The 22,116-nt window shown below is 40.5% G+C and overlaps 1 protein-coding gene across 2 annotated transcripts; it reads right to left on the reverse strand.

The window, feature by feature from the left end:
- Positions 1 to 1,070: 1,070 nt before the first annotated feature.
- On the reverse strand, positions 1,071 to 21,913 carry caprin1a (cell cycle associated protein 1a). Of its 2 annotated transcripts, XM_030046000.1 has the most exons (17): positions 21,743 to 21,913; positions 17,066 to 17,200; positions 14,077 to 14,139; positions 12,869 to 12,955; positions 11,408 to 11,649; positions 9,334 to 9,416; positions 8,526 to 8,681; positions 8,357 to 8,409; positions 8,169 to 8,252; positions 6,832 to 6,987; positions 6,572 to 6,680; positions 6,319 to 6,380; positions 5,218 to 5,349; positions 4,577 to 4,736; positions 2,195 to 2,383; positions 1,894 to 2,000; positions 1,071 to 1,684 (listed from the first exon to the last, which is right to left on the reverse strand). In XM_030046000.1, the coding sequence occupies exons 2-17, from the start codon at positions 17,198 to 17,200 to the stop codon at positions 1,598 to 1,600; spliced, it is 1,905 nt and encodes a 634-aa protein (XP_029901860.1). In that variant the 5' UTR covers positions 21,743 to 21,913; the 3' UTR covers positions 1,071 to 1,597. The 2 variants fall into 2 exon arrangements, with proteins under 2 accessions (XP_029901860.1, XP_029901869.1); XM_030046009.1 differs by lacking the exon at positions 5,218 to 5,349.
- Between the last annotated feature and the right edge of the window lie 203 nt (positions 21,914 to 22,116).

A 22,116-nucleotide genomic window follows, 5' to 3' on the forward strand; every position in this document is an offset into this window, starting at 1 on the left:
TTCAGCCCCATAGCAAAGCATGCAAACACCTGACATGGAATATAAATTGTGCAGTCCTCTTGTATATCTGTGTATATGGAGTGCAAGGCATTAAACTGGGAAATAAATGTACACTGTTACTAAGACACAGGGATAGGCCAATAGTACATTAATTCAAGATTTCAGGTTTAAGGCTATGCAACAGCATTCTGATAGTGAGAAGGATTTACTGTATGTTCGACAGAAATGACAGTCCGGTAAGAGGAATGGAGGTCCAGCGGTATGGGTGGGTCTAACAACAGGTGCAGGGTGGTATCCAGGGTTACCTGGATTGCTGCATAGCCATTTGGCTCATCCCATGGCTGAGTTTTAACAGTCCTGCTCGGCCTGCAACCGCCAAGCAGACAGACACAAAAACAATGTAACACAAAGTTCCTGGTTAACATTTCACATTGGTAAAAAAGACAAGTACAGACAAATCATGTTATCATGACAAGCTGCTTGAAATTAGATGTCCATTTTTGGGGGGCGAGGTAAAACAAAGGTGGCAGATTCTTCAAGACACAGTCAGCAGTTAAAGGATTCAGTCAAGATACTGTCTAGTTTAAAAAAAAATCTTAGTGCTGAGTGCAACATAACCAACATTTCCCAGGTTGCAAATTCAGTTTAGTGATAATCTTATTTTCCTTGTGCATTACCTGCGAACATGCAGAACAGTTTATCTTCTGCCAAATGGAGCCAAAACACGTTTTCTGGTGGATTTAAATCAAGAAATTACTGCCACAGACGTGAATAATACCTATCCAAGTGCATGTTGGCATTTTCAATTAGCTAATTCAATTTTTCCCATATACTCCAATGACAGAAGACAGACTTCTTCCATTTCCCCATTGGTACAGGGGCTCAGTAAGGGAGGAAGGAAAGAGGCAGACAGAATCCATCCCAGCAGCAAACGACAACTGAAATTCTCAAACTCAATCAACCCACTTTTTCACGCATGAGCAGATAAACTTTGAAATAGAAGCACTGGAATTCAAGCCCCAAATGCATGCCAGGAACAGGATGCCCCAAAAAGAAAGTAGCAGCAAACAGCAGGTAATACAACACATCTTTATTGAAACAGTCTCTCAACCAATAACATCAGCATACAAAGAGGTGATGGTGCGAAAGGGGATAGTGGAAAATAAAAACAAGAACATTAACAGCCTCTATGAAAATCAGAAGGATTAAGAGGAAAAAAGTGGCTGACAGCATGGGGCAGTAAAAGAAAATAAGATTCTCATGGGACTGGACTGACAGTGGCAGGGTATTTTTTGCATTTATTTTGTACAAAAAATAAATTAATGAAATCTTTCAAGTTTACAGGAATATCTATTTGTTGTTTTTAACACCCAGACTTGCTGATAATCCTAAATGTCGTGAAGTTCAGCGTTGCGTGTTAAAATATTAAGAGTATCTAGACAGACCAAAGCAGGCTGACTCTGATAAGTAGGCCAGGAGTTAAAAAAATAAGATCACCAATGAGAAACAAAAAATTGTTATAAAAGTGAACGGGGGCAAACACATTCATAAATCCTGAATGGTCAACGTGGCGCAACTTGACGGTCCTTAGGATCCTTTAGGATCGCATTGCTTGAGCATTACCTCGGCCGCAACCTCGAGGGCCCTGGGCTGCTCCACGCTTGTAGCCTTGCTGATAGCCCTCCTTGAAGAAACAGAGGAGATGTTTAGTATCACACACTAGCCCCCAAATCCCTAGAATTCAGCTGCAAACAGGGGAAGTGCCAAATCACAAAATTTGAAGCTGAAACAAAATAAAGTTGATGAATTTTAAAAGATATTAAGATACTGCGCTAAATAGTGCAGTATGTTGGAGCAAATAATGTACAGAAGGAAGGTGAAAGGAGTCCTTACCCGCTGGTAGGAGCTACTGGAATAGTCCCGAGACGTGTTAAATTGGGTTTGGCCGTAACCGCTGTTAGGAGTGTTTGCGAAAGGAGGACGATAGCCTTCATATCCACCTGAAGATAAAAACACATGGTCTCATTAATATTCCATCAACGCTGTCTGTAATGTATCACTCCTTTGACAATATGTCTTCACAACATAAAAAGCATCTATGTTTCAGTATGTCAATTAAACATGTATGAGAACAGTCTTGTTACTATGATCCTGCTGCCTGCACCTCATGTCAAACATCGCTTGATGCTTGTACCTCTGAAACCGTTGGAGGAGCCCCGGTATCCATTCATCATGCCACGGGCATTGCGGGGTCCACCCCTGGGAATGCCTCTGCTGTTGTAGAAAGACTGGCCCGACCGCCCGAACCCAGCACCTGGCGACGACTGTTCATGGCCCCCTGCTGAGGGCATGACCTGGTCCTGGGGCTGGAACCCGCTGACAACTGGATGGGGCAAGATGAGACAGTTCACTTTGTAATTCAATGTAGCACTGGTAGCTGGGCAGTTATATTGCTTATTCCATTTTTTTTAATTATAATGCAAGCAGAATTCCTATGGAAAAATCACATATTTAAAGAAGCATTTTGCCCAAATATTTTTATGTATCTAAATTATTCAATCTGGAGATTACAGAGATGCAAACTTGTATCTCATGTCTCAATTATGTCAGGAGAAAAGGTAATGGTACAGTGGTAAACACAAAAACACTGCAAAATCAAATATTTACACCAGTTTTGAAAAAAGAAAAAAAGGGTGATTGTAACCTAAAAGAGACCAGAATATCCAGGGCTGTTGCCAGAAGCATTCCCTAGCAATATTTTGTTGTTACCACAGGGAAGTGACGATTGATAAAGATTCAAATCTGTTAAAAATACAACTTTCTGTGAGGATACGACTTATCACTGTGCCATCTGCTGTCTTGAAGTAGAACTACATGTTTGGCTGGAAGATCAACCATATTGAATAACAATGGAGTGACAGAGTGGTAACAAAAGAAGCTTTAACCTTTTTCCAGAAATATTTCTGTTACTCATGCAACATGACTGGGTACAGGATGGCTGGTACCCAATCGCAGCCAGTCACACTGAGACAGACAGAACAAAGATAACTTCCTTTGCTGCATTTCTGTATTAGCCACAGCTTTGCTATGTGATCAAAGTGGGACATGTTACACAAACTCGCCATCTGATCTAAAATCGACCATCAGGTCCAGCTTGTCGAATGTCATGGATATTTACTGGCAGAATCTTGTTGAAGATTAAAAAGATACTTTATGAACTCAATGCATTTGTATTTTATCTAAATTAGCGACAAGTGCAATGGCAACAATATAGGCTCATATTTGTACTTATGGATGTATTGTCTAACTGGTAGTGTGCATGATGTTAGGATAGGTTTTCTTTATCATCTAACTTAGGTTATTCACCATGTACATTCAGTTAAATGATTTTTCAAGTAACCCATTACCGGGATAAGGGATTAAAGAAATGGGGCTAAGGAACCTAGATTTCTCCTGGAGAAACCCAATTATTGTGCCATGTATACACTTCCCTGGATTTCTGAACAGCTTTTTAAGTGAGTGTATATGCAGGAAAAGAGAGTGGAAAAGGAAACTGACAATGATAAACAAAATATAGATGCACTGTACAATGCCCAGGAGAGTAGAAATTCACTGTTCCACATTCATTGAAGATTGCTTAATAATTTTATGTCAACTTAATGTCTGGTGACAATATATGGAAACAAAAACACATCTGTTGCCACCATTAGGGGAAATCCCAGTGAGGCCTGCTGTAGTGAGGGGCAATATGGACTAAAAATTTTATCACGATAATTTCTGGCATTTATTGCGATAACGATAAAAGTGACGATAAAAAATATAAAACAATTCAACTCCATCTTTTTGACTACAAATCTATCACCGCATTCAGTCTTGAGAACCCCACAAATACTGCTCAAAAATAATACTTACTGTAGTCAAATACGCTACTAAACTATACCAATTAAGTTTAAGTAGTACACCTGTACTGCATCCTTTGTAATCACCGCTTTTTTGCAAACTTTGCATATGACAGATGTGTGCTCCACGTCAGACTTACTGTAGCCAAACCAGTTCCAGATAATCGAGCTGGAGCCTCGTTTAGCAACGAGCTCTTCGCTATCAGCCCCGCCTTCCGCCATGCTTGTTATTGTGCTACAAGTGTGAGCTGCCGGCTGCCAGCGGCGAGTGCGTTGCGCACGTAATTACGTCATCAACAGGAGTTTATCGTTATTATCGCGAGATGACATATTCTTACCGTGGGGAATTTTTTTGACGATATATCGCAAACGATAACATATCGCCCATCCCTAGCCTGCTGTTGGGTGTTCCTTGCTGGCCGCAAATCAACAGTCCAGGGAACGCTGGGGGTGGGGGGAAACCCGATTGTTGGGAAGGGCATGTAGATGGGGATTTTGAGTAATCAGAGTAAACACACTATCCGACTTGCTGCCATAACTTGGTTATTCACAATAATGTGACTTGTGTGCAAGTAAATGCAGCGAGTGAGTGACATACCAGTTTCTATCCCCGACACCCACCAGTGACAGGGGGTCATGCAACTAGTTTTCATCCCTACAACACGCCTCCTCCTCACCTGACTGTAATGCTTCCTGTGTAATGTCAGGCTGGTCGACAGTATTCTCTGATTGGCTAGTGAAGCCCTGTCCATAGCCACTTGGGAATTGGCTGGGTGGTTTCAGAGGTTCTCCTTGACCATCACTTGCTGGGGGCACAGGGGCATTCAGGTTAAATACCTGTGGGGGAAAAACAGACCAGAGTTATCAGAGTTGAATGATTACACAAGCAAGAATGCATGCACCTAAACAGACAATATTAAAAGAATCACAAATAGGTTCACATACAGTGACAGCTTGATAATCATAATAAGGCAATGAACTAAATGTTTAGTCTGCCATTGTGCATTTGATTATGAAGCTTTACATGAATGAGAGAAAGACAAGAGGGCACTAAAAGGGGTGGAAGAGATGGGAAGTGAAACACAGGATCGAGAAATGAGGATACTTGATTGTTGCCAATTTAGAAAGTGCACCAATAACAGAGAATTTCTGCGGTTGTTTTTGGGCAATGCTACCTTGTATTCATTGTTTGATTTAATTTCCTTGCCACAGCAAGCTTAACTAAGTATGGATCCTGACTGTTTAGTAAAGAGGAGATTAACTTAGAGTCCAAACAGAGGTGCATTGGTTTATAATGAGACCAGTATACAAAGCCTACCGCTTGCATGGACTGGAATGGTGCTGCGTTCACATTGATCCCTCCGCCGTGGGTGGGTTTGGCGACAGGTGGGAAGGCAGAGGGCAGGGAGGACAGGGCAGGGGACTGCTCAGAGGACAGAGACATCGAGGCCTGAGGAGGGATGAAGGAGGGAAGGCCGGAGGGAAGTAAATAAGGACCGAGGAGAGGTAAATGGCAAACACAGAGCCTCAGGGTGTCTTCCACCCCCCTACTTTACCAGCACCTCAAGTCCTTGAACACAGAGCAGTAATCTAAACCAGGTAAAAACCTGCCAATGTGCTGCTGCGCCACCTCTCTGGTCTTTCATTGTCTGGTGCACATGTGCTTGTGGATACATGCAAAATGAATTGAAAGTGAGGGATGTGTTGAGGACTACTAACTTGTTGTGTTTTCTAAGTATGTTGTTCATAAACATATTTAATAAACCATCTTGTTATCTTTGTGAATACAACATCCAAGTTGTGCAGCAGTGTAAAAAAGTAGAAATAATGATCGGGATGAGGCACTGGACAGATTTATTCCAGGTGTGTTCACAGGGTTTTACTTAATCTGATTATGATCTTTCTCCAATTCAGATAATTGGAGAAAGATCTTTTACATGGCAATTTCCATAGCTGAATACAACCTTAATCTGATTATATACAAATTATTACTGTGCATGTACACATTCTCACAAACAACATAACCAGAGAGTAGCCTACAGGGAGACTTGAGGACAGCTGTGATGAATGTCTGCCATCTACACTGCCATTCATTCTGCATGTATTCACAAGCACCACACAACCACAGACCAGAGCGGTGGAGCAGCAGGTACCTGGCAGTGTGTTTACCTGGTTGGGATCACTGTGCTCTGTCTGCAAGAACTATGAGCTAGACAGGAGGAGGTCTAAGGGCAGACAGGCGTGGGAATTTGAGGGGAATACCTGGGCTAGGACTGTTTGGCACTAACATGAGAAAATGTTTGCAAAAACCCAAACAATCTGGGTTCAAACTCAGGAAGCAACCAGTCTATTTTCAGAAGTTGCATTCCATTACCAGCCACCTTTCATCATCCTCTTCCTGCGTTGCCAGGGCACTTACTTGTGAGGATTCTTGCGGTCCAGAGACTGTGCTTGTCTGGGGATGTCTGGACTCTGCGTGGGCTGTGCAGATTAAAAAATAGAGAATCATTTAAGATAAACTGCCTTGATAAATGATCTCTCCTACAAGGAAATTAAATATTAATTTATCAAGGTCAGAAAACAGATTTTCTACTGATATTCAGATTACAAATTACTTAGAACTCTGAAAGATGCTAATCAAATGGAGTAAAAGCAAATTAAAAGTTGTTCACCTGAAGCACAGCCCATCTGCTGTAGGTCGACAGTCTGCACAGGCTTCATGGGCTGGGCAGACACAATGGCCGGGTCTAGGGCCTGTCCATCAAACTCCAACATGGAGTCCTAGCAAGAGAAAATGTAGGGTGAAGACACAGGTGGCAGGCTATCACAGTAGAAACATTGAGAATGTAAACTTGTGTCTACATATCCATTAAAACCATGGACAGGTGCCATTAGGTGTCCAGCAGAGCCAAGTGGGACAGGTCCTCCTCACCTGCATAAAGTTGTATGTCCCTTGCATCTGGGCCATGAGGTCTTGCACTGCCTGCTTTCTGACCACTGGGTCAGTGGTCTGATTGGCATGGTTCACAGTGATGGATGGTTCTGGAGCCAGCGGGGCAGGGGGCTGATGCTGAAGGGAATTCACCATCTATCCAGCACACAACCACATGTGACAGGCAGATCAGGGTAGGGATGAGCAATGTTTCAATATTGTATAGATTTTGTGATAAGAGACTAGATATCATCTGGGCTTTTGGATATTGTAATGTTGCGACATGGAGTAAGTGTTGTCTTGTTCAGGTTTTAAGGGCTGCATCACAGTAAAGGAATGTAATTTTCTGAACTTATTAGACTGTTCAAGCTGTTTTGTGTTTTGCCTCTACCTGTTCGGTCATCATATCCACATTACAAATGACTGTTTATTAAAAATTTCTTGTGTGAAAATATTTTTGGGAAGCACAGTCATGCCTACAATATCGTCAAAATATGAATATCGCTATTCCGTCAAAGATATTGTGATATTTGATTTCATCCCTATCACTCAGCCTTACATTAGAGATGTGATAAGGACACTGAAACGTGTTCTGGGCAATAAAAAATGAAACAGTACTGCAGCATAGTCCAAATAGATTCATTTAGTCTGATGTTTAAGTGTTGTGGAATCAAGTTCTTCTGTAGAGACTTGTTTTGCTCATGAATTTTGTTTAAAACTGCTGCTGATGTCTGCAGGCTTTCTTAGAAGTGTCACTTGATATCTCCTTTGTCAGCTGATCTCAATGATGTCTTTGTCCAACACTTTTTTCTCTAGGGACACCATCCCAGGTGTGAGACAGCTGGCCTACCACTGGTTTCACACTTGGGATGCTCTGATCAGTTCGCAAGGTATCTGACGTTCACTGTTTGACCGCTCCCGCCTAATTACCAATGAGGACAAACAGGGAAGAAAAGCTCATCACGAAAGCACCCAGCCAGTACCCAGGTTGAGTCATCAACAAGGGAAGCGACAGATCCAAAAAAGCATGATGAAGGACAGGACACAGAAAAGTCAGAGAACAGATAACATTTCTGGACGACAGAGATGACTGAGATCAGGAAACGGCCCCAGGGGACAGTAAACTGGGATGAGAAGGCCTACCAGCTGCCTCACATCTGGGATGCAGTCCTAGAAAAACTGGTGGACAACATAGGCTGTTTTCCTTTATGAGCTCAGTTGCCAAGGAAGTCACAACATCAAGACACGCTTCTAAGCAAGACTGCAGACGTCAGCAGTCTAAACATGTAAAAGTAAGTAAAATAAGAAGTTGGTTCCAAACAGGTAGTGCAGTATACCTGGGCCTCCACTGTCCAGTCCTCCACTTGGTCTTTGTTTGTACTGCTGTACGTGGTTTCTGGAATGAACTGTCTGTTTACAAACTACAACAGAAGACCACAAACTGAATATGTAACACAAAAAAGGGGTGAAAAATTAGAAAACATTGTATTTATGCAGCATACTGGTATGGTTATAGAAATCTTACCTCTGTGGCTTCCACCTTAATGGGCTCTGTGTATTTTTCAGTAGCTGTTCCTTCTGAAAAAAGGTGAGGCAAGGCAATTTTCTCACAGGGACAGTCAAGTACCTTGCGCACAAACAAAATGCACAACAACAGGCACACAAATCTGTGACTGTGGTGTGATGGTTCTTACCAGGTTCTGATGGCTGCTCCGCAGCCTTAGTTTCAGCCACCACAGTTTGATCCTCATCTTCCTCCTCTTCCTCACACAAGCCATTCTGATGTGTTTGCGCTCTGTCAAAGTAACCACTCAGCAGCACCTTGTCCAGAGTGTCCTTCAATGCCTTGTCTGGAATGAAAATATTGTGACACGGTAAAACAACTAAGTTGCCAAGACAGTACTTCACAATGTACATATACAATACACATTAAGTGTATTATATGCAATCTACTTGAGAGTGCTGTTGTTACAATTTTATTATTATGGAAACTAACTGTAACCATGCCTTTCAGCTATTTTTTGGGAAGCAATACAGTTTGAATCCCCCGCAGGAAAAGGTCATATATAAGGTAATGAAAGAAATGCTCCATGTCCAGAAAATGAAACCAAGGGTCAAAAAAACATTCCTGCAACTGCACTCAGAGAGAAGAAAAAGAACTGTTAAGCAACTGTTCGTGGGAGGTATATAGCACATACTGCTGTGCATGTAAAGATCTAAGCCCACAACTGGTCTCATGCTGCAGGCTATGACAAAAACACACAGTATTTCACTTTAACAGTGGTGACAAGTGGCTATCAACTTCAACCATCAGCTCAGTAGGAGCAAAGAACAATAAGTACCACAACCAAAAATTTATTTGACAAGATAGATTTAGAAAAATCTAAATAAACTGTATTAAAATGGCATGGACTTATGTATTATATGCACAACACTTTATGGCATTTTAGGCTCTTCATAACTATCAAGAATGACCTGAAGAGCAATGTGAAAAAAACGTACATGTGGTTCCTGCCACAGCCTTGTCCCGGCCCTCTAGCAGTTCCCACAGGTGTAGTGAGGCCTCCTCGTACTGTTCAGTCAACCTGCAAGCCACACAAGGAAAAATATATCAATAGATAAATAAATCCATACTGTAAGACAGCACCCCAAAAGGAGCTTCAAACTCACAAGTATGCTGTGGACTGTAACAAAGATTCTGCTTCCTCCTAAAACTAATGAAAATATTGCTGCTAATTTTGACAATGAGTGACATACAATGTCAGTTTGTTGATGATATTCAATAAACCACAGTAATCTGCTTTTATCCATGCCAGTTAGCAGTTTTTATTGAATGGTTTCCAGGCAGAGCTTTGCTTTTGCTAGCACAGCTCAGTTCAAGTATTTATTTTAATTTCAGTTTCCCTAGCAGCCTTATTTGATATCCACCACACTTAGGAGGTGCACTACAAGGAACACAGCAACGCAGATATGAACATGAATGTTGTCACTAAATTTCATGGCAATGCAACAAAAACTTTTGGGATCTTAGTGTGCAATTGGCCCCCCGGTGAAAAAAATGATCCTCTTCATTGATTCATTCATTTTCCAAACTGCCTATCCTCGTAAGGGTCACAGGGGGTGCTGAACGGATCTGACCTCGGACAGGTCGCCTGTCCATCACAGGGAAGAAAAAATAATCAAGGATATTATCAAAGAAATGAGGATATCAGATCACAAAGGAGACCTGTTACACATGTGCCTTATTACACCACATATTATGCCAAGAGCTCAGCAGCAACATAAGATTCAATAAGGCATTGTCAAGGGGAAGAACCACAGTGGAGCAAACATCTGGCATGCTGACAATGTGTTTTAGATGCTTGGACAAGCCGGTGCATTCTTCGTGGCATGCTGCGTTTTGCATGAAATGTATCTCATGCAGGATTCAAACATAACTTTTCAGAGTAAACATTAAAAAGAGTAAAGGAGAGAAAGGCTGAACTGAATGTTACAATGGTACAACAAGCCAACTTGATGCACAATGCAGGGACCAGCTGGTGGAGGAGTTCTAACCATGGATTGTATTTTCTTTGTCACTTACATGTCATACTTAGGGAAAAAAAAAAGAAAAGCATGTCTACTTGATTTATTCATTCATTCCACCCAATAAAAACTGATTTTAACTGAAGTTTTACAGTGGCCAATTCACTCAAGGACCAATGGCACACCTGATCTGGTCCACTAGATCAGTGTGTGCTGGTTGTCGGGACCCAGAGCCAAGCTGGATGTTATTCTGGCCATGTTATCAGCACTAATTTAAACTCAGTATGCAAGGTGAATACAATTAATTAACAGGGAGGATAGAAAACCAGCAGCACTCTTAGACCAAAGAACTACAACTCTCACAATCTTACAGGTGCTGCAGGATTTTACCGATACAAAGTTATGGACAATGTTATGACCTGGGGGTGATAGCTTGTTCTGTTTGCTGCTGTAGTGTCTCTGTTTCCTGTGACATCCCTGTGTGGTTGTGGTTAAAGTGTTGCAGCTGTTGTGTTTTGACTGACTAAGTTGTGTGCAGGTGTGCCCTGGCTGCTGACTGCCCCTGACAAGCCTGAGGATTTAAACCCCACTACCAGCCCTCATCGCTGTTTAACCAACACACCAGAGAGCATCGTTTGTGTGGCACTGTGATTGACTCTTGCTTCATGGGGACCAATTAATAGCCTAAACGTAGACAATCTTAGCTGATGATCATATTCTTTGTGGATCCTCTGCATAGATAACAATAAACAGATGCACACAGAATTGTAGGCAGCTTTTTGCTGAGTGATTTGAAGTTAATTTACTTTTTGATCAACATTGATGCAGTGTTTAAGTGAACAGTCAGTCCATGTATTATGAGTCAGCATAAAATTTGTTTGTTAGCTGGATACCCAGTTTGCTTGCTAGTTGGCAAGGCGACTGTTTGCAGTTTGGAAAAAATGAACTCGTAGTTGAGATGGTATTCATTATTCTTTAGTGTGTGTGTGAGTGTGTCATAGGGGTGCAAAAAAAGGGTGCATGACGGCCCTGACAGCAAGCATCCTCATACCTAACATCATAGTTCCTGTCAGGTCCCACCAGCTTGTAGAACTCATCAAGAGTTGTGAGGTCAGCATCGGTAAGCAGAGGGGAACCAGTGGCATCAGGCCGTTTCATGTCCTGCCTGACAGTGTCATCTCCCAATCGGTCAAGCAAAAACTGCAGCTCCAAAACAGTCTTCAGCCTCCGCTGCTCCATCTCCTCCCGCTGCAGCTGCTCCCGTCTTGCAGACTTCTTCACTGCCTTTTGGACCTGAATGCACAAAGACAGATCGTATTCTTACATATTCTGGCAAAATAACAAATCCAAGATATTTTGTGTCCTTGCACACCATTTTTGGAAGGCCATTCTGGAGAGAATACATATCATGAATGCAAGCACAGAGAAGCACACTTATAATTTGAGATGTTTGAGATGTCTTGTGATGTTTGATGTAGTGCTTGCAACCAGTTAAGACGCACAGCTAATTAACTTCATCTGATTCAACACGCTCTATACCATATACATAGACAATAACACTCTCATTCTTGAAATGAATCTTCAGAGGTCCACATACAATGCTCATCAGCCAATCATTATCATCTGATGCCTGCTCATTGGGCAAGTGCAATTCCAGGGCAGCCATGTTTCTTGATAATGATTGATATTCAGCGAATATAGTTGATCTGTGATCCAAGTTGATCACCCCTTGAGATTTGGCACACATGTAAACTGCAGATTACTTTGCAAAACTTAACCATCATTCAACCACTGTTCATTTTTTAAGTATTTATTCCCTGAATCTCAATGCGGAGTTGCAGTGAAAAAAACAGACAAGAGATGCCTTTATGTTTTACTCTGAAGTTTAAAACTAGCACACCCATAGCATAGACATGTGAAGAAAGCGTGCTATTGTTCACATTGCAACTGTACAGCTAACTGAATATTTGGCAAATAAGTTATTCTATCACACCTAAATATGTATTCTAATTCTGCCTGTAAAATTCACACAACCGTGATATTAGAAAATGAGGATAATTTTATGTAGCAGCTGACAAAATAATCAAGCACCACTTCTTATGAAAACAGCACTAGGATTCTGCTTCTTTGTCTATAAAATCTCAATCTTCACCTCCATCTCCAATATCAATCTCAATCTGAATCTAATGCTAACAAATCAGTTTGGCATTAGATGGAGGTTGCTCTGGCACCCCCTTTTTCATATTGTTTATATTGGATGGGCTTCACTCCTCCAACATAATGCTGATGCAACAGTAATTGCTTGTTACAAGCAATGCTGACAAGCTAAATTCTTCAACAGTAACAACACATTACGGACTGGTGCTGAATTATACTTCTACTTATACACCATTCATGGCTGTTAATCGAAGTTGCATGGATGAAAATCTACTTAATAGTGCTAATGTGAAAGCAAAGTCAGTTATCGCTAAGTACCTACCAGTGAATTAACATAACATAACTTAGGACTCACCTCTTGGCCCAAAGTCAGGAAGCTCTTCTGCAATTCTCGCGCAAACTCAAGGTTGTTGATAACCTCCTGGGACTTTGACAAGGCTTCCTTCAGGTGCATCATAGAACAAAAAAAAAAGTCATCTGCTAGTGTTCTTGTTCATTCATTCATCTTGTTCATTCACAGCTAGAAAATATGCGACTCCAAAGGTAAAATATCTGCACTTGGAAATAGAGCTGCAACTAACGATTAGTTTCATTATTATTTTCATTATAATCTGTATCTTATTTTCTAGATTAATCTATTAACTGTTTAAGCAAGATAGGGAGGGCAGTTGGTATTCTGGTATTTAGGATACGTAGCATTATATTCTTCCTACACTGAAGCAACATCAAAAACAGAGATGGAAACAATTCGACCCACACGTTCTTAAGAGGTTAGAAATCCACCTGTCGTTTATCATTAGTTACCTACTAGCAGCAACACAACCCAATACAGGAGTCAGGCCTAACCCACTCACAAAGCTGTACTTAGTTCACTGATTGTGCACCCAATAGCAGCCTAGGCTAGGACAGGTGAGGCTAAAACCAATCCCGTCTTTTATGATTGGAATGTGACTTGTACCGTATCTTCATGCAAACACGGGGACAAAGTCATAGCTCTCATTTAACATTTTGTTTTGTTTTTGTTTTCATATGCTCCCATTTAAAAGACATCTTGGCTTTTGCTTGCCTGATCAACAATTTAAAGGGCTTATCTTCCTTCAACTGTTTTCCACCAATCAGGATGCTGCTAAATAGCAACAAAACCGGGTAGGTGATTAAAAGCTGATTAATATTTCCTTCTGATCAGGCCTGCATTCTGTAATTATGTTTCCGGAATTACAGATTTTAGTCATCACTCCTCAGTGAACTGCTTCCTTGGCGGAGGTCTGCACTCTACCAAGGGCATTTTCTAGTTAACTATCATGTTATTATTAAGGATATCCCATGTAGGAGTCTGTTCTTACTGATATAGGCTATTAAAATTAACATCAATTTGGTGAGAAATTGAAAATATTAAACAATACACTAATTAAGCCTAAATAAATTTAAATTTTGGTATTTGAAAGCCCGCCCCTACAGTGTCTACTGGTTTGTGGACTTTGTAGTTGTTGTTAGAACTTCCCTAATTAAGACATCCGTAAAACAAGACTCTGTACAAATCAACAGCCAACATCTTGTACATACCAGCTGATCCTGATTCAGTCTTTCTCCTTTATTCTTCCTGGCCTGATAATCATCCAGTTTGGCCTGCAAAAATATTTAAAAAATGTTAAACAGGAAATTAGAAAAGGAAAGTTGAGATACTGAAGAAAACAATTAGAACTCATTAATACATAAAATAAACCACCCTCGCATAACAGATTCTCCGACCATCAAGAAAACTTTATTTTCTAGGTACAAGTTTCAGTAGTCAAGGAAAACAAGGTATTGGGAAATGCAAGTAGTCTTAGGCTGCCAACTTACAGTGCAGCCAGAGATAATCAAAACCAGCCTAAGGCCTGACCTAGTATTATGGTCCCATATTCAATAGACTACTTAATTCCACGCCAGGTGAAGACGGAGCGAAGACATATGAAAGGAGAAGAAACAAATACTCTTAGCTATCAGCCAAAAATGAGAAGTAAGACTAGTGAGACAAAACACTCCTTGTAGAGGATGAGTATGATGGGTTCACAGCCATATCCATTAGGCCTACTGGTCTACTCAGGAAGTTAGGGATTCATGGTGGCTACTGGAGGAGCCACAAGAGCAGTGAGCAGCTCTTGATGAAAAGAGCTGGGATATAAAAGATTAAAAATGCAGGGTGAAGTTTCCGTCTTTCCCTTTTGTCGAGTACTATTCCTAATGTATGGGATGTTGCCCAAGTTCTTCCATTACGTAGAGGAAGTAACATTTACGAATTGGATGAGTCATAATTCTAAATTATCTTATATAGCAAAGACTCTGCAGTCTTTGGCACATTATCAACTTTAGCGTTTTTGCCTGTGTATTTGGTGCTAAGCACTCAGTAATGACTAAACATTACACTGTTTCTGCTTACTCATTAGACATTAAGACTTTAGAGGCAGAGTGCAATGCGTCATATTTGAAAAGCCACACCCATTAAAGGGGAAGGGAAATTGTTCCGATGACTCCACATTTTTAAAAAATATTCCCCAGAAAGGTTTCTGATGCATTCAGTCATTCCCTGCCTTACTTACTGGTGTTGATTCCACCCTTTACAGACGGTTTCAGAATTTTTGTAAGTCATTCACAATGTGAAGTGGGTAACTTTCAATCAAGTTCTTCATCTATATGCTGATGATACAATTATATATTATTCTGCTGATTCTGTACAGACAACTGCTGATAACGTGCAGCTTTCGTTCAATGCTTTGCAAAGGAAATTCATAAACTTGAAATTGGTATACATATACTATATGAAATATGTTGTTCCCCAAAGTATTGACCTTAAAAGAAAATAATCTCCAAATTTTTGCTTTAAATAATGTTTCACAAAAGATACCATATTATAAATATCTAGACATTTAGACCGATGAGAAGGTTACCTTAAAAGTCAACCTAGGTTAACAACCTAGTTCAAAAGTTAGTCCAATTTGGCTATCTGTACAGGAACAAGGTTTGCTTCCTAAAATAAATCATGTATAAACAATTGTGGAAGCAGTCATCCTCTAAGTACTTACAGCCGTGGCCAAAAGTTTTGAGAATCACACAAGTACTGGTTTTCACAAAGTTTGCTGCTTCAGTGTTTTTAGATCTTTTTGTCAGATGTTACTATGGTATACTGAAGTATAATTACAAGCATTGAAGCCTTGAAGCCTTCTTCACAACAATTGAACGTCTCTCCGTGAAGTTCTTGATGATCTGACAAATGGTTGATTTAAGTGCAATCTTACTAGCAGCAATATCCTTGCCTGTGAAGCCCTTTTTGTGCAAAGCAATGATGACTGCACGTGTTTCTTTGCAGGTAACTGTGGTTAACAGAGGAAGAACAATGATTTCAATCACCATCCTCCTTTTAAAGCTTCCAGTCTGTTATTCTAACTCAGTCAGCATGTCGGAGTGATCTCCAGCCTTGTCCTTGTCAACACTCTCACCTGTGTCATTGAGACAATCACTGACATGATGTCAGCTGGTCCTTTTGTGGCAGGGCTGAAATGCAGTGGAAATATATATCTATATCTATATCTATATATATAGATATAGATATATATCTATATCTATATATATCTATATATCTATATATATCTATATCTATATATCTATATCTATATCTATATATCTATCTCTCTCTCTCTCTCTCTCTCTCTCTCTCTCTATATATATATATATATAGATAGATAGATATAGAGATAGATATATAGATATAGATATATATACATTTTTTTTGGGGGGGGGGGGGGTCATGGCAAAGAGGGACTTTGCAATTAATTGAAATTCATCTGATCACTCTTCACAACATTCTGGAGTATATGCAAATTGCCATCGTAAAAACTGAGGCAGCAGACTTTGTGAAAATTAGTATTTGTGCCATTCTCAAAACTTTTGGGCATGGCTGTACAGTGATGTTATTTATAGGCATTAAATAGCAACTATGCTTAAGCCCTCTGATGTTGTATACCATTCTGCTTTTCAATTTGTTTCAGGAAATAGCTTCTGCACTCATTATTGCCCTTCTGTATGGAAAATTATATTGATGTTTGTGCTCCATAAAGCATAATCTGCGTTGTTGCAATTTCATCTAAAAATCTTTTGTTAATAAGGGTAATAGGGTAGATAAGTGTTACTCTGGAACTCTGTACCCTACCAAACCTAGTCCCAGCACTTTTTCCCAACTCTTCATTTTGAGAATCTTTGATTAACCATTTCATTTTTTGTTTTTGCTTGGAATTCTCTGCATTGTAATCTCTGTAACATTGTAAATTAGGATTTTTCCTTCAAAAATGTTCCCCAGAATTAAATAAAGGACTACATAAATGTATATACATGGTAGATTTCTACATAGGTGTTCTCCTTTAACACAACAATGGATGACTACATAATTCATTGTGTAAAGCTGTTAATGGCAAAACACCCAAAAACAAAACACATCCTAGTTGAAAATGTGTTCTAATTACCCAACAAGAGGAACAACGTGAAGACACATTTTTATCCATCAGTGAACTTGAGATACCTTTTTCTTTTCCATGTTGCGAACCTTCTTGTCAATCACACCCAAAATCTGCTTCATGGCCTCAGAATGACTCCCAGATCCCAATTCTGGACTGGCGGACTGGACAGCATTGTTGCCAACCATTGCTGAAGGCATCTATATAGAAGATTACAATGCACAATTACCGAAAAATGTAAATAAAGTATGTGTGTGCATGCGTACACAAAGAGGGTTCTGTGGGTAAATGAGCAGCTTACCTGAACCAGCTGCGAATTAAGAGCTTTATGGCCTGCATGTCAACATAGTTGGGAGATTCAATCCCCAGAGTTCAGCCACAAACTCATAGCTGTAATGCTCAGGAACTAACATGTATGAGAATGATTTACTGATTTACAATCAAAATCCTATTATGTTTCTATTTGTCATCAAGTTGACTGGCCAAAGTTAATGTTCTAGGTAGCCATTTGATTAGGTTGAATATTACACATCTTCCATATTTGAGTGCTGGCCTGAGTGTTCAAACCACTTTCCGTCCGAACTGGCTGACAAAGTCGCAGGGTTTCCGCTACATGTAATGGATCATGGCGCACCGCCACGGCAAAATAAAAAATCTGCGATTAACTTTATTTTGAAAAATGAACACCGGAGTCATCACACGCCTGTTTGGTTCTACTACTGCGCGCTCAAGAGTGTAGGCGGTAAGAAGCAGAGAAAGCGCGAGAGAAAGGTACCTACGCAAGATTAAGTTTAAACAATATTTTGTTCGAGCCTGTGAAAACAACCCTAATGTTATCGTTAATGTTAACATTGCATTGTTACCGACAGTAACGTTTAACGTTAAGGATGCACAATTTGGCCTTCACGTGTTACGTTTCACATACCTTTTGAAAAACGGCACTACATTAGCTTAATGCAGTGCCGTCGTTGGGCATGGGCTTCCGGGGCTCTAGCCCCGAATGTTTTAGGAGAAAATAGTGGAATCAGAAAAAAATCTGGTGGATTTTGGCAGAACGGCAAATCAACAATGGAGGAAAGCATCATTGTGGCTGTCTCTCTGTGTGTAGAGCTGTAGGACACCAGACTACAGTCCTCCCATGACCTCATTAATAAAAGCCAAATCATGGAGAGAGATATCCAACAATTTGGGAATACCAGGTGTGTTTAAAAACTGGCAGACGTATATGATGTTTTTGCTTTCCACAATAGGTGAGATTTTTTTCCTTCTGCAATCAAAGACCAATACTGTTGTGCACTGAAGTAAATGATTTACTACACAGACAGGAGGTTTATGTTTACATGTTTATGACGATCACCTTTCTGCAAAATAAAAAAGCCTGAGTTCTACATGTTGGTATGGCTACTGACATTATTATTCACCAGTTACAGTTGATAAATCCTGCAATACTGAAAAGAGCTTTTCATCACTGTAATATGCTCAATCATAATTATGTTAACTCAGTCAGCCACAGACAGTGACTTTATGGACATCTACATGTAATCTACAAAATTAGCACTTAAAAAAAGACAAACAAATCAATTTCATTCTGCACGTGCACATTAAATAGGGTCAGATTCTGCACGCGTGCATGCAAAATTTGACAGGTGATGTTAGATAAGGGAGGCTCAATGTTCTTGATTTATCACGTTATGCCCTCAAGTTCTGAGGAATAGAAATGATACTGATGTGTACTGTGCCAGTGTAATATTTAAATGTTCCTAATGTTACCTGCGTGATATAACGTTACCACCCCCACCCCCCGACAGTTTCGAAAAATCCTGGAGGAAACCCTGTAGTGTGTTGGTTGTTGCATCATAGCAAGCATAAAAGCGAGAGTATATATTCTTGGCAGCTTAAATAAGAACATGCTGATCCTCACTGGTCCTTGTACTGTAAGGGCACATTCACATGATCATGCTTTTTTCCTGACTGCCTTGACTTCTTTATATTAAAAGATCAAGAGGAGCAAATTCACGGCAGTTGGAAAGAGGTTTCCTTTGAGAGATGCTGCACCTGGCCTCTTTTCACACAGAGCAGAGTACATTCCAAAGGTGAAAAGTTAAAAATCTTAGAGGAAAAATTATTGCATTCTACACTTTATTCGGAGATGACTAATCAGTGAGAAGAGGCATGGTTTCACAGTACATAGGCACATAACAGTTTCGATATAGCAATAATGAAAATGCAGAACAAAAGAATGAAGAGGACATGGAGCACATGAAGCATATGAGCACTTCCAATTTTTGGTTGATGTGGCAGGGAGTAATTTTGATTCTGAACACCAAGTTCACCCTTGGGTTAGTTCCAGTAGTTGTTGCTGTTAAATAATGATATTATTTATATGCACATCATAATATATGGACAACAGTGCTGTATGAGTGTTTGCTGTACAACATAGAAAGTTGCAATCTGAAGCCAACACCATGCTAAATGATTGGAGATGGCAATGTACAGACTGCAGTAGCACTGCACTCAAGCAGAGCCTCCCACTGTGGAAATGAAAGTGAAACTTAAAATTTTACAATTTTCTCCAAACTCACATGATAACTTTTATTTATTTATTTTAACAAAGTAATTAACCCTATGATAGAGTGGTAGATTCCACTGGACACACTAAACACACCCTAGGGGTCAATTTATTAATCCTGTTAAATTTAAGCACCAGCACAAGTAAACTATCAACATGTTGGAAACACTGCAGTTGTAACTGCTCCCCACATGCAGGCTGAGCAATAACAACACTTGATTTTAGCTGTGGGGGCAATTCTGCAACCCTATGTGTGGAGAGGGAGGAACATGGCTAAATGAACAAGTAAACACTTTATTATGTTAAGTATTATTACATTTGAAATAAAACTACTGGTGTACTGACTGCCTCTGAACAGCTGTTTGGATTGGCAGTTAATATTTTAAATTATCGTTTTCCTTGTGTTCAGGCTTGACATTGAACACTAGCGGTGGGGAATGAAATCAATTCACTTATGTATTGCAATTCTTTTTCTCCCCACTTTTTATCTTTTTTTTTTTTTTTTAAATCACTGATCTGATTTAAAGACACTGGTATCATATGAAAGTAGACGACCTAAAGAATCTATTGCTACTAAGCATGTCATGCTAGGTTGTCAGCAAGGGGGAAAATATTGCTGCAAAGTTAGGCTACATTTTGGCACAGGAAAAACTAGCACAACTTTTTTCAAAGGGGTGTCTTGACCTCTGACCTTAAGACATCTGAATGAAAATGGGTTCTCTGGGCACCCACGGCTCTCCCCTTTGCAGACATGCCCGCCTTATGCTAACCCCATGCAGTTTGGGGCACAAACCATGCAGTTTTTTTGCATACAGTACAGATTTGTTATTTTCGACTTTTTTCTGCACACTGACGCTTAAACAGTCTTGGAGTTGCACAAATTGAGTTTGACTGTAAAGCTGTGACTGAGCTGATATTAGCCCCACAATAGCCCTTTCATTGTAGTGAAATCATTTTTTGAAACATGACATCACCTTATAAGGTGACCCACTGCGACCTTTAGGGTAATAACAGCCTCATGAATCCTTACATCCACAAACTAGAGCATAATTCAAAAAACAAAATCACAATAAATCATAACATCAAATAGCAATATTTAAGAATTGCAATACATATCGAATCTGCACCGAAGTATCCCAACAGTATAGAATCAGGAGATATGCATATTGTCCCAGCCCTACTGAACAGACACCTCTCATGACATATTGTTTATTCAAACTTAATTATGAGTGACCCACGAAAGAGAGCAAAGTTACAAAGTTTAAAAAATGCTATCCTGACTGACTCAACTATCTGCTAACACTAACGATAAACCTAACACAATGATTAGTTCAACGTGAAGGATCACCTTGTCTGCTGAGGACAGACTTACATTGCCTATCCCAAAGGATGTCCTTATGCGTTATGCCTCTGAGACGCCGCTAGCCTTACTTTCGCTAACAGTGTCATCCAATTAGCCGGGGTTAGGCTCGGCTCAGCCTAGACTGCCATCATTTCCCCGCATACCACAACACTGGGCCCCGGTTATCGATACTGCCGTGATTAACGACTATTGTCCCGGTTTTCACGAAGCAATACATGCAATCACGGCGACTGGAGCTCTTCGGTTAATCGCTAGGGACATGTAGTCGAAACGCAAAATAGGAAACTGCTCGGTAATCTTATTTTAAAAGTTCAAATCTGGAGCTGCTTATCTCCACTGGCGACGGCTAATGTTAATATGAGCTATGAATATAAGTCACAGGCTGAAGTAACGCTAACAGTAGTCGGTAAAATCAAAATCTTTGTTAACGACAGACAGGCTAAGTGCCCGGCGGTGCGGGCTGGTATCAATCTGACTTGTGAGGCAGGTAGAGTCCGGCACTTAGCGCTGCCCCTGGCTCCTAATCTCCATGTCGCATTGTTAGCGGGCTAGCTAGCGTGCTCGCTGGGTGGCTTACGGTCCGGCTGGATGTCAAGTGCGGATTCAGCCGAGAGACGGGCCGTTTGGAGCGGAAACAAAACAAAATGACAACCACGACGACTTGAGTGGTTCAGAACAATGTTTGAGACACCAACTCGGGACGTTTCCACTTCTCTTTTTTGTCCAGTCCTGCCGTCTCGAGTGAACATGACTACATGAAAAAAACGATGTTTAAACACTATTTCGAGCTTGATACCGGGTTTCCCATACCTTTATACTCTTTGTCCTCAAAGAGATTTTCTTTGTCGGATCTAGTTGTACTGGTGCAATATGTTTTCTGGTGATTTCAGTCGTGTTTTTGTCGAAGGCTACTGATGCTCGTACCGGCCAGTGGCTGACTAGCTGTCGCGGAGCTAACGGCAATGGCTACAAGGACCCTTTTGCTAACCCTGAGATTGCCTGACGGTAAAGTCCATCTGGGCAAAGGGTAAATGGGCCTAGCAGCGGTCTGCTTAGGCTGGACCACCGGTGCACCTGATCTCCCTGATGTCGCCATGAACTCTGAATTATCATGTTCATTTTTTCCGCTAATACACATTATATACACATTATATTTAGATAACTTGCAGTTTCCAACAGGATGG

This window comes from Myripristis murdjan, chromosome 3 (genome assembly GCF_902150065.1).
Source record: "Myripristis murdjan chromosome 3, fMyrMur1.1, whole genome shotgun sequence".
Taxonomy (NCBI): Eukaryota; Metazoa; Chordata; class Actinopteri; order Holocentriformes; family Holocentridae; genus Myripristis; species Myripristis murdjan.